Source organism: Actinia tenebrosa, unplaced genomic scaffold, assembly GCF_029948245.1.
Source record: "Actinia tenebrosa isolate PJP-AT-01 unplaced genomic scaffold, QUT_ActTen_1.0 PGA_scaffold4__44_contigs__length_22323623, whole genome shotgun sequence".
NCBI classification, from domain to species: Eukaryota; Metazoa; Cnidaria; class Anthozoa; order Actiniaria; family Actiniidae; genus Actinia; species Actinia tenebrosa.
The window spans coordinates 17,462,154-17,475,710 of NW_028292581.1; the positions used below are offsets into that span (position 1 = coordinate 17,462,154).

The 13,557-nt window shown below is 36.4% G+C and overlaps 3 protein-coding genes across 3 annotated transcripts in view; 2 read left to right on the top strand and 1 right to left on the bottom strand.

Moving 5' to 3' along the window:
• Nucleotides 1–2,701, top strand: part of LOC148907317 (uncharacterized) — a 3,367-nt gene extending 666 nt beyond the window's left edge. Inside the window, exon 1 of the mRNA XM_089036588.1 lies at nt 1–2,701. This exon is cut by the window's left edge and continues 666 nt beyond it. Coding sequence (XP_088892714.1) covers nt 1–2,134 — 2,134 coding nt within the window. The 3' untranslated portion in view covers nt 2,135–2,701.
• The window catches only part of LOC116301555 (uncharacterized), a 19,064-nt gene extending 8,561 nt beyond the window's left edge, over nt 1–10,503 (bottom strand). The window contains exons 1-6 of the mRNA XM_031710633.2: nt 10,447–10,503; nt 8,964–9,208; nt 7,891–8,433; nt 7,424–7,491; nt 4,486–4,774; nt 3,560–3,731 (exon numbers count right to left, since the gene is read on the bottom strand). Of these exons, the coding sequence (XP_031566493.1) occupies nt 3,560–3,731; nt 4,486–4,774; nt 7,424–7,491; nt 7,891–8,433; nt 8,964–9,197 (1,306 nt within the window). The 5' untranslated portion in view covers nt 9,198–9,208; nt 10,447–10,503. The remainder of the gene's footprint in view (nt 1–3,559; nt 3,732–4,485; nt 4,775–7,423; nt 7,492–7,890; nt 8,434–8,963; nt 9,209–10,446) is intronic.
• Nucleotides 10,504–10,621: 118 nt separating this feature from the next.
• On the top strand, nt 10,622–13,437 carry LOC148907318 (uncharacterized). Its single transcript, XM_089036691.1, has one exon. The coding sequence runs from the start codon at nt 10,758–10,760 to the stop codon at nt 12,285–12,287; it is 1,530 nt and encodes a 509-aa protein (XP_088892817.1). The 5' UTR covers nt 10,622–10,757; the 3' UTR covers nt 12,288–13,437.
• Nucleotides 13,438–13,557: the final 120 nt, after the last annotated feature.

Sequence of the window (13,557 nt, forward strand, 5' to 3'; positions counted from 1 at the left end):
TCGACTTCTACTCATACTCAATCTATTGCTGCCATGTGGACATGTATTACCAACAACTTTGAACAGATTCAAGAAATATTTTTCAAACTTAAAGCACCCTCTCATTCTACATTATTATTGTTCGTTTTGCCTTGCCACAGTAGAAGCGAAAAGTAAAACGTGCTCTAATACTGCGTGTTTAAAGGATCTAACAGTGAGAGGAACCAAATCATATTTTGTTGAACTTCCGCTGGTGGAACAACTGCAAACCTTTTTTAAAAGACCTTCTTTCTACAGTGACATTCAATACAGGTTTCATCGTAAAAAACTTAACCGTGACAACATTGAGGACATTTACAATGGAAAGCTATATAAAGAAGCATTTGAGAAAGGCATCTTGTCGTCTCCTGACAACATATCGTTTCTTCTTAATACAGATGGAGTTCCAGTTTTCAAGTCTTCCAAAGTTTCAATTTGGCCTCTCTACCTAGTCATTAATGAGCTTCCATACCAAAAGCGAATGGCCAAAGAGAACATGATTTTTGCTGGGTTGTGGTTTGGGGAGAAAAAGCCGGCGATGTTCACTTTTCTCAAACCACACCTTCTTGCACTCAAAACTTTGGAAAGAGGTGTTGAATTTGCTTCTCCAGAGAGGGGAACGTTTAATTGTAAAGCCATTCTCCTTGTTACCACCAGTGATCTTCCTGCACGTTGCCTTCTCTGTAACAGCATGCAGTACAATGGAGAATGTGGTTGTTGGAAATGTTTGCAGCCTGGAAAGACATTCGCAACAAGTGCTAGAGGACACACTTGGATATATCCGTATCAGGAAAATGACCCCTCGGGACCAATACGAACATTAGAAAATATTAAAAAGGATGCTGAAAGAGCGCTTGAACAACTGAAACAAGGGGTTAAAAGGTACATGGTTAACGGGGTAAAAGGACCATCATGGTTAAGTATTCTTGACAATTTTGATGTTGTAAGGGGTACAGCTATTGATTATATGCGTGGGGTTTTACTTGGGGTACAGAAGCACTTACTGACCATGTGGTTTAGCTCAAGTTTATCGGGTCAAAAATTCAGCATTTCCAAACTAGTTGGTAAAGTAGATAAACGACTGGAGCACATTACACCAACTACGAACATTAAGAGACTGCCACGATCAATATCGCAACATCTCAAATATTGGAAGGCGAGTGAACTTCTTTCCTTTTTGTTATTTTATGGTCTTCCCACATTGTATGGCATTTTGCCTGACTCTTATTTTACACATTACACGTTATTTGTTCACGCTATCTATCTACTTTTGAAAGATTCCATTTCAGAAGAGAATTTAAAAGAAGCTAATAATGCATTACAAAATTTTTGTAAAACATTTTCTAAATTGTATGGGGAGCGTTACTGTTCTATGAACGTACACCAACTTTTACATTTGACTGCAAATGTTAAAGACCTGGGACCCCTTTACACACACAGTTGTTTCCCTTTTGAGGATAAAAATGGATTCATACTAAAACTGATTCATGGAACACAGTTTATTGACAGCCAGATCATATCTGCTGTTTGTCTGACGCAAAAACTTCCGGAGTTAAAAGAGTCATGCATACCGGTAGGGAGTGAAATAGAGACAGTTTGTTATGAGTTGATTTATCCCCCTAAACGTAAACAAAGAGTTGAAATTAAGAATGGGATTTATGCGATAGGATCTTCTTATTTAAAAGAATTGAACGCCAGGGAATTTACTGCCTTAGAAGAATGGCTTGGGTCTTTTCCGTTAATTAAAAAGGTCAAGGCCTTCAATAGATTAGAAATTTGCGGTGTTGGTGAAATTTATGGCTTAGCATATAAACGTTTACAGAGGCGAAATGCTGCAACTGTAAAATGTTTTTTAGGAGGTTCGACCAAATTTGCACAAGTGGCATATTTCATACAGCATGATGATCACACTCTTGCTGTCGCACATCCTATCGCGTGTATGAACTACAATCCAAATGTACATATTACATCTGTCAACCCCTGTGACTTTGATGAGGTCATGATGTTTGACATCACGAACATTAAGGCTTGCTGTATCTATATTTCTGTAGTTGACTGTAATCCAGTTAAAGCATATATATGTGAATTCCCAAACAGTAGCATTGTAACTGAATAAGACATACGTTGGGTAATAGGTGGAGATCTGATTATATCAAAATACTAACGAAAAATATGAGGAAAGTTATATTGTTGTAATTAGAAACCATAAATAAAACAGATAATTAATTGCAGGACGTGACTTCAGTTATTCGTTTTTCAGAAACCCCACGATATAAATTTTCGTCCTCCACTCGGACTGATTTATAATTAATAGTGGTACTCTAACTTACCAAGCGATCGGACGTATTATATTCAAATCGAGCCGCGCCTCTGAATCTGAATTTTAGGTTAAGATAAAGCAAATTATGTCGGGCCTGATTGTGGGCCATAAAATGGCCAGATAAAGTCTTCAGGTTTTAGGCGATCCTTGGAAAGTTATTCCGTTGTGACCTCTGGCGCTTCACACAAAATTAAAGCCTGATTCGGACCCATAAACAAGCCAGACAAATGTATGGCTCTTCAAGGTGGACCAAACATTTACTCTGTTTGGCTGTGTCTCGCTCTAATCATGGCTATTAAAGCTAAGTATGGCTAGAATCACGCTTGATTCTCGCTCTGTTCAGCCTCAAAGTTTCGTACGGGTACTGAGTAAAATGTAATAACTGTAATCTGTACTTTTGATATACCATATAGACAATAGGATATTAAGGCCCCATCCACACTATGCGAGATGAATTTGAATCCACATTTTTCATGCCGAAACTGAAAAAAGTTTTCTGTCCACTCATGAAAATGGATAAAATGTTTTGCATCCACACTTAAGTCTGATAAGAGATGGCAAAAATGCTTCACTGCACATCTGAGCATGTGCATCAAAGCTGACTGATTGTGCCCGCAGCAAATTTTTAGCTTTCCTGCCATGTTCCCATAACAATCATGACGTCATCGTATTCGAAAAATTTTGGATATGAAATGTTCTCCGTCCACACTAATACGCCTAGCCGGCGTTTTCAAATTGTTCCACTCTGGAGACTGTATTCGAAAAAATTCGTTTTCGGTGAAGAATTGTTCCGGATTCACCCGGACTAGTGTGGATGGTAGGCCTAACCGAATGAATAAAAAATCGGATTCAAATATATTGGGAAGTGTGGACGGAGCCAAAGTCTATAAATACAATAGCCCAGCAGAGTAATCTATTAGCCCAGATAATCAGTAATTCCAGAACCTACTAGTATATGAACTAGTGAGTCCTATTTTGTACTAGCCCAGAGCTAAGATTTACTAGTCCCAGACTAGTTGACTAGCGCCAAGTCCCTCTAGGAAACCTCATTCTAACTCCCAACTGGGGAATGGCCCTAAGAGGTCACATGACACAATCCCCTTAAACCAAGGAGATGTGTAAAAATGAAAGCCATATATACAAAAGAGTAAGTCAAGAAGCCTCAATTTTTAAGGACTTAAAAACAGGGCTCAGACTTCTATTTAACACTTGAACACTTACCAGATGGAGCACTATAATTATCTTTTGCATTCTTATGCTTTACAGGCATTACTACAGGTTGTTGTAACAATCTTTTACTTGGATCCATTACAATAGGAGTTCTCAGCATAGCCCTGAATCTGGGATCAAATTCCTCCAAGCGTCCTCTTAGATTAGTTGAACACAAATTTATCTGAATGGCAGAGGTGACAAAAGTAAACAGATCTTGCATTTATTTTGCAGATTACTAATAGTTAGCCAAGTTGTTCATGAACAGAGGCTAAATTCATGACTTACAAGTCTTTTCTTATCAATTGTTTTAGATAGATTAGTTGTATTTGTATCAGTATTTGAAATTAATTCTAAAAAGAAGAGTCTTTTTTTTGTTTTTTTAAGAATTTATTATAAGAAATTAAGAAGGTGCTGCACTAAACACACAAAAATGCTTGCACCTTTGCATGACAACAGATTGCTAATTATTATTAGTCAAATCCAACTAGTGGTCTAACATCAATGCTGGGTTCTGACTGGATGAGCTACTAATAGGCTTTAAGTTATATCCTACCAGTAGTGAAAAGTACCAGCTTTGAAAACCAAAAAAATTAGATTTAATTTTTATTAACCTATTAGTCCTCTCACCCTCATGGCGTATAATTCAATAGCCCATTCCTGCTCAAGTCCTAACAGGCACTGAAGAAGCCAACCAATTTATTGGCATTTTATGGCATTTCTTGCCCTCTAAGCATATTGTTTGCTTCTGGTTTTATCGGGTTTATGTACAGTATGAGATATGACAATTCTACCCAACATTAATGCATGCTATATGGAGCACCACAAATCAGTGTTCAGTTGCAGCTGCCAAATCTTTTCTCTATTGGAAACCATAATTGTCTTAATGAATGATACTTGACATTCAACATAAACTGAAATTGGCCCTTTTCCCTTACCTGATGATAAGGAACAGTCAATATCTGACCGTTTGTCAAGTCAACAGGATTGGAAGTGTCATACTTTGTTGGTAAAGCGCAACCAGTAGCAGATGAGTGCAGCTGTTTACCAAGGAATGTAGAAGGGGCAGAGTTTACTTCAATAAGAAGCTGATGAGGATTCTCTTGTAGGATATTCAGGCCTACTACTGATGAAAATGGTACTTCAATGCTGGCCATGTGCTTTTCTTTTTGAAAGAATAATATAATGGCAGGAGTATCCACCAACTCAAACTCGTATATAAATTTCCTGTTAGATGAGAAATAAAAAAAAAAAATGAACCCAAGAGATTATTTGAGAAATGTTAAAAAAGCCTTGAAGTGTTCATGGTTCGAGTGTGCGCACAGTAATATAACATTTAACAATTTGGTCATCAATATAATTAATTGGGATTTTGGTGTGAACATATTACATACATAAACTTTATTTTATACTTGAATTTCAGAGTAGCTAATGTGTAAGCTAATAAAGTCCTTTTTTTTTACGAGGGTAGCACTTAATAGCCAGTGGCTAACAAACCTGTGGCCCTCATTCCGTGATCGAATTGGAATTTAGGAGTTGATTTTTGTGGAGGGAGGAAAACCGGAGAACCCGGAAAACCCTCAAAGCACAGGAGAGAACCAACAAACAACTCTACTCATATATAACACCGAACCCGGCGGGACTCGAACTCGGGTCACACCGATACGCCACCCGTGCTTATCTTTGAGAAAATGAATTAAGAGTAGGTCTCTGTAAGACTCAAGCAAAGTGGGAAATGACATTTTTTGACCACCCTTGAAATTTGGTGTTTGAGTAGGCCTTTATATGGGATTCACAAAAACAACAACAATTTGGTCACCAAATGTATTGTTGCCATGGAAAAGGCAAGGGTTTTATGAGACGTTAATTTCCAATTTTTGGAATAAATTAAACCCACTCGAAGGTAAAATTCAATGCTGTGTTTCTCATACATGTTAAACTTAATTTCCTTAAAACTTTCGTCAATTATAAAGTATCTTTTCTAGTTTAGAAAAATACCAATAATTGTTAGTTTGTTATTTTGTGCATGAAATATTCGTGCCTTCAAGTAATCGATGTATCAACTGTTTTAGCAACAAGATAAAATGGTCAAAATGTTTATTGGTCGTTCTCCAAAAGTATTGCATTTCTAATATAGAGGCTTGGTGGGAAGTTTTCTGAAACATTGAAGTTACCAAATCGTGCAAAATCTCTGCGGGTACAATCATCTTTAGTCCTTGTATAGTCAAATTATAAGGCCTAAAATTCAAAATGTCCTAAATTCAACCATAACAAAGCTTCGAAAATTAGCACCAAAAAGATGCCAATAAGCTAAACAAGCATTAGAGGTTGAAGAGTAATACCTAAATAACAAAATCCTAGCAAAAAAAAAAAAATGTTCTAGTCTGCAAACACGGTAAAAAAAATTTTTATTCAAAGTAAACAATGGGTTATTTGCAATTTTCGTCATTTTCAACCTACCTTTATCATTTCTTTGTGACTTTTGTGGCGCTCAACTTTCCAAATTTTCACAAGGAAATGAAATACCTGTAATTATACTTACCTGTGCGGCAGAGTAATAAATTGGATTCATTGACTAAGTGAGTACATTTGCTAAGGCCGAATTTTTGAAGATGTCTGGTCACCACAAAATCTGTCTCATTCAATTTTCCAAACTTCCGGTCAGCGGTTGAAAATGAGGACAACAAATTTAGATCAAGAATTCTTTCTTTCAAATATTCTCAAAATAAGCATATTTTTTACTTTGTAGCCTTCAAAAGTTCAGCATTCATGTTAAATAACAGCTTACAGGTAATTCTGTCACGAAATACAGGAATTTTGAAGCTTGAAGAAACTATAAATGCTGTATTGCTTCGAACGAGAATTCGATGACTTGTGTATTCTGTTGTAATCCTTTATAGAACCACTTAATTATTGCTTGGATTTTAGCTCTTTACGACCAAGGTTAGTTCACTAAATGCTTATTGAGTCTCCAAGAAACATTTCCTTGTGAAAATTTGGAAAGTTGAGCGCCACAAAAGTCACAATGAAACGATAAAGGTAGGTTGAAAATGACGAAAATTGCAAATAACCCATTGTTTACTTTGAATAAATTTTTTTTTACCATGTTTGCAGACTAGAACATTTTTTTTTTTTGCTAGGATTTTGTTATTTAGGTATTACCCTTCAACCTCTAATGCTTGTTTAGCTTATTGGCATCTTTTTGGTGCTAATTTTCGAAGCTTTGTTATGGTTGAATTTAGGACATTTTGAATTTTAGGCCTTATAATTTGACTATACAAGGACTAAAGATGATTGTACCCGCAGAGATTTTGCACGATTTGGTAACTTCAATGTTTCAGAAAACTTCCCACCAAGCCTCTATATTAGAAATGCAATACTTTTGGAGAACGACCAATAAACATTTTGACCATTTTATCTTGTTGCTAAAACAGTTGATACATCGATTACTTGAAGGCACGAATATTTCATGCACAAAATAACAAACTAACAATTATTGGTATTTTTCTAAACTAGAAAAGATACTTTATAATTGACGAAAGTTTTAAGGAAATTAAGTTTAACATGTATGAGAAACACAGCATTGAATTTTACCTTCGAGTGGGTTTAATTTATTCCAAAAATTGGAAATTAACGTCTCATAAAACCCTTGCCGTTTCCATGGCAACAATACATTTGGTGACCAAATTGTTGTTGTTTTTGTGAATCCCATATAAAGGCCTACTCACACACCAAATTTCAAGTGTGGTCAAAAAATGTCATTTCCCACTTTGCTTGAGTCTTACAGAGACCTACTCTTAATAGATATCAAAATGTTTCAAGGATTCAATTCATATACAGTATAACCATCTCATAATCAAAACTCTCCAAACTCACTTTTGGCTAAAGATTACTTTTAGTCTTGATGTCTTTGTAGCTAAGAAGTTTGCAGATTTTGCTTCATACTGTAAAAAAAAACATTCATGACATGATTGATTAATAGGTCTAGTAAATTTTAAAGTGTACTTAATGTACTAAATGTACTTATTTATGCTATATTATATGTCAATTTTTTTTAAGAGCAAAGGCATGGGGGTATTTACATGATAAACCATTTAGAAACGTCTGTCTTTGGCTTCATGACTTAAGGCTTGATATAGGAAATAATAGCCAGACATTTTTTTTGGCAGGACACATAATTTTGCTGAAGTAAAATTTCCCTGCTATTTTATTTTTCATTTGGCAGCTCAAAATTGTTTTAGACTGTCAGTAGTAAAATTCAACCTGCATTATGGCCATTGGCAGGCTGCTACTTGGAGTCCTGTAACTTAAGAATTTCATACAAGACAAGACATTAACTGTACCTTCCAAGAGCCAATGACCATTGACCTAAGATCAAAATGTCGAGCTGGGAATTTCTTTGCATCTATCTTTCCTATCTGGAATTCTGGAATGACCTCTGGAATAGGATCAACAACTGTTGTTCTGGATTGTTGATTATTTGTACGGCTTGATGATGGTTGCTGAGCATTGGCTACTACAGCTGGCTTTAAGAGGTTTCTTGGCACTGCACTGGCTTTAATACCAGTGGATGGTGTGTCAGTAGATGTAGATGGTGCACAGTTGACCAGTTTCGTAGCTGATGTTGGCAGTGATGGAGTTAAAACATGAGGTAATAGAGAATCTACTGGATGTGTTTTAATAATTTGAATGACACCAGTCCTTTCGATTGAAGAGGGACCTGCAGCCCGAGGTATGGTAGCTACAATGTTAGTTGGTAAAGATGGTGCCATGGTGGTACCACTTGAAGCTTTAACAGGCAAACTTGTTGCTGGTATATTGCAGTTGGGTAACTTCTTGTTGACATCTGAGCTGACTACTCTATTAGGGGCTGGTGAAGGTGTTTCCTAATTATTCAGAACAAACATTTGCAATGTTCAACTGAGAGAAGTAAAGTTTAACTTACATGTATTGTGTAGTCAATTTATATTTTCCCTTTATGCTCAATGCTGAATTGAGTCTTTTCAAACTTATTTCCTTTTACAAAATTGACAATCAAAATAGATTAAAACTAAAATTGTTTTCTGCATGTAATACAGTACTCTGTACTGTAACTTATCAAAATATAACCCTTCAGCTTGTTTACATCAATCTATTTATGGCCATCTGAACTATAATATAACGGCTGATCCATAACTGGTCACATGTTGATGTGGACAGCCAGGGCAGATTTGGATGGCCTTCCCCTTTTAAGTGATGTATTTTTTTAAAACTCAGTCAATAGTGTTGAAGATTTTGTCTCAGGACCAAGTTTTCAGACCCACCCTTTTTTTAATTCCTGGATCTGCCCCTGGCCAGTTATTATGCCAAGCGATTGAGTAACCTTTATTTTTTGGCCTGGCTATTAGAGTCACTTTATATTTACTTATGTACTTACAGTGACAACAGAAGTTGACTCAGTTGACTCTTTCTTTTCAGAATGTATTTGAGCATGCAAGGTAGAAGGTGCTGTAATTTTAATTGTTTCTGGGGGGGCCAAATTCTTTATCAAGTTTTCTTGACCCAAAGCAGCAGATTTTATCTCACTGTGGTGTTCAGATTGTGACACAGGAACAACTGCTGAAGGACTAGGAACAGCAACTGCTGCAGTTGGTTCATGGTGATCCGACATGATTAATTGACCTACCAAAAATAGAACATTAACTTAGTATAATAAAGATTTTATTAGGTTTAATGTCTCGTAAATGAAACTAAGAATTATTCTCAATGAGCTCCAAAACATTGTCTTGATCTAAGAGCAAGGCAAACTTAGTCACAAAATTATACAGACTGAAATACAGTTTGCTTCTGTTTTAGAAGCAACATTTTAATTCAGAAACCTTCATTAAAGATTATATTAAAAACTATAAATTAATTCAGAATCAAAGGTGGCATTAGCAGACAAAGAGCACATGCCTCTCACATTAGGGGTCTCTTGTTCGATTCCTGGACTTGGCATGACATGAGAGTATCATCACAGATTAAGACTATTAAGACTTATACTTCCTAATTCTCTTAACATCTCGGTACTTAAGACAAATTCGCGTGATATTCAATAGAAGACTAGTAATATAAAGGGTGCATAGTCAAAAGTATAGTAGTACCCTTAACCCCTTTCGCGGTCACTACATGCACTTCAGTTACTTGGTATGTTTGAAGTACGACGAGTATAAATGTGTATTCCTAGTATCACAGTTTTACAGAAAAAACTGAGTTGAAAATGTTTACTATAAAATGTATTTTTGACATTAAAAATACAAAATGTAGGCGATGACATTTTGTATTCTCAGTCTTGTTCAACATGCACCAAGATGACGACACTAATTTTGTTCGCAGTTTTGGCGCTTAAATTCAAGTTTTTACAAAGGAATTACTTTAAATCTAATAAGCCTTTATGATGATTTATTCTAATAATATAATGAATGCAAATCTAAGTAATGTGAGTAATATAAAAGCAAACAAAGCCAAGAAATTTAGCAAAAACTTTCATCGTGTTTGTTTTAGTAGCTCGTGGTCGTGAAGGTCAAGCTCCGTTCAATATTCATTGAGGACTTAACTCTTTCTTCTGTAAATACTATAACTATAACCTTTTACATTACACTGGCTTGCATAGAGGTATTTTAGATAATTTAAATTCGAAATAAAAGCAAAATTATATCTGCTAAAGAGTAAACATGTAATATATATCGGAAACAGTCTTGTGTTTTTATACTCATTGTGGCCGTGGACACATGACGTTCGAGGTCGCAAAACCGTAACATATTGTCAAAAAAAGCACTTAACGAGACAATAAAGACACTTGTTAATCATTGTTTGAGGTTTAGATTTGAAAATTAGGATAAAATTGTAAAGAAATGATGGTAAAAAGCGAAGTTATTTACCTTGTTTTAGACTCGACGTCTTCGCTATTTAGTCTTGATGTCCTGTTTGGATTTCACACTTTTGGAGGCACGTGAAAGCGCGTGCCACTTTTTTGGCGCGCAAACTGATGAACCAATGAAATTCCGATATTTGATTTTGATTGACAAGCCTCGAGTTGGTTCGATAGGAAATAGCGGAGCGCAGTCATACTAAAAATAGCTTTGCATAATTAGACCCCCCGGCGAGATTCGGACAAACAAACCGATAGTTCACTGTGTATTACTGTGAATGAGTACGCTTCAACCCAAAAAAATCGCGATTTCATTGCAAGATGGTCACTACGAAACACTGTTGTTGGGGACAGTGTAAAAATGACTCGAGATACCCTGACAAACTGCCCAGATCGTTGAAAGAAATGGCAGATTTGGGCAAAAAGATATTTCTCCCTTTTCCGAAGCCATGGAACGATCTTGAGAGATGCCAACGATGGGTTAATGCCTGCTCTCGCGAAGATTTCACTGTAAAATGTATCACAAAAGACACGTATATTTGTGTAGAACATTGGCCTGGAGAAAAGGGACCGACCACAGAATTTCCAGACCCGTTGAAAGCGAATCTTTCGACTAGCGGAGTGGCGAAGGCAACACGAAAGAGAAAGCTCCCCAAACAACGACAACAGGCTGAACAACAGCAGACAAAGAAGTGCTGTGCTACCAACGATACTCCCATTGAAAGTCAAGACTATCAAGAAATTATGGAGGAGAACTGTCTTGTACAAGATGAAGGGAATTATTTAGAGAATAATAAGGCAACACAAACGGACGTAACAAAGCACGAGCTGGCAAGTAAAATCGAGAACATGATTTTACGTAATGAGCTCCAGTCTGGCTCATCTAGCGCCCCCAAAGTTATAAGCAATATATCTTATGAAGTCGTTGTGCACCATCCAGACCAAATGAAACATTTTGTTGGCCTCACATCGTCACAATTTGAGATGCTTCATGAGTTTCTTAATGATGTTTGCCCTCTAGAAACAATCTCATATTGGGGTTACAAAGATCGAAAGATATCAAAAGTAAAGTGCCAGCGAGGAATGTCCAAGTGGTCTTCTCGAGAGAAGCTGTACATTTGTCTCTTGAGGCTAAAAACTGGATTCACCATCAGGACGTTGTCTGTATTACTCAGTTCTCCCGACAAGGAAATCAAAGATAGCTATATCAGAGTAATATTTACAACGTTTATTCAGCTGATGTATAAGATTTTTCGACAAATGGAGACGGTGATGTTCCCATCGAGACAGATATTGAGCCGCTTTCTACCAAGGGTTTTCAAGACCCTTAAGAATGTGCGATGCAGCATTGACTGCACAGAATTTCGTGTTGAAACGTCGAGGAACTTTGCTCAACAAGGAAATACCTTTTCCTCGTACAAACACGCCAACACTTTTAAGTGTCTCATTGCATGTACACCAAATGGAGGAGCATGTTTTATATCAGATCTGTTTGAGGGAGACATTTCTGACGTTGAAATTTTTGAGGAAAGTGGAATCATGAAGCACATTCAACCAGGGGATGTTATTTTAGCTGACAGAGGCTTTACAGTTCAAGATAACTTGTACCCACTCCAAGCCAAAGTAAAAGTTCCTTCATTTTTGAAGGGGAGAAAGAGCCTATCAGCACAAGAAGAACTTGACACACGAATTATAGCAAAGGCGAGAATACACATTGAAAGATTCAATCAGAGACTCAAACAGTTTAAGCTTGTGGGAAGGAAAATCCCTCTTTCGATTGCACCATTAGCTACACAAATAGTGGTAGTTGCGTGCGTGCTTGTTAATTTCCAAGAGGTCTTATGTAAGTAAATCATGCATGTGATCATAGCTAGGGGATGCCCATGAAAGGGTGCACCTGCACCCCTGTCAGGACATTGAAGGCCCACTCTTTGGCTACAAGAAGTTAAATATTTATCTAATTTAAAATGTTTGTATCAAAATAATTACAACAGAACTGTCTCTGTTAGGGTATTGTTAAACAAAGTCTCCCAAATAAAAACAACTCTATGGCATATACTGTATAATGATTGTATTTGGTTCATGTTGAGCAAATTTTCAACCACATTCACCCATCCTAGCTATGGACCTGCCCATGTCAGGCATTTGTATGAATAGAACACTTGAACATTGGACTTTATGTAAGTCAATGAAATATTGACTTGTGACAGACATAAGCAAGTGCAGATAGTCCCTTCAAGGTCAACTGAATGTTCTTGTGTACATGTCATTGTACTTAATATGCCATATACATCTGAGCTTGCATAAAAGACAGTATGTTACAAGTCATCATATATAGCTTTGTTAAAGCACTGTTTGGGTTTTAAAATTCACTGGTGTAGATTAAGTGAACAATAGGCTTTTGTAATATTGACATACGGAATTAGCAATTTGACTAAAGAAATGTCACATGGTTTTATATCTGTGTTAACAAATTAGTGGCTTTCATAAACTCATGAAATACACTTTAACATGTTTATCGCACTACGTCACTCCATTCCTTTGTTTTCTGCTGTGTTTATGTAGCTATTACGCTGTAATCAGTACAATTTATTTCATGAGTTAATGAAACACACTCTATAACATAGAAGAAAGTTCAAAAGGTAAAACGATGCTATAAAAAAATGATAAAAATGAAATGATATTATGCACTGAAATGCAACCTGGTGATTATCTAAACAATATAAATTACATGGCTTATTGAATATCCAAGTGGCTGTGCCTTATAAATAGAAAGGCCAGAGTTTGGCTTTCTGTACTCTTTAAGACCGTCATACACAAGCCATGCATGAAAGTGGTTGAAAACACAGATATAATGATGGCCATTCCATAATGTAACACTGTGTAAATATAGTTCCTTTGTGTTCAGTTTTATAACCATAGGTAAATTGTCCATCCGTAAATAGCCTGCTCTACTGGCTAAGTCCAAAGAAAAGATAAAAATATCTCCAAAACTGCAAAAGTGACGTGCTGTACTTGTTCTCATACCAGAGCAGTGCCATGATAGATACTGTGTTCCATTACAATCAATTGAAATATTTTGTGTGCATGGAATTCCAATTGATGGCTGACTGTAGAACTT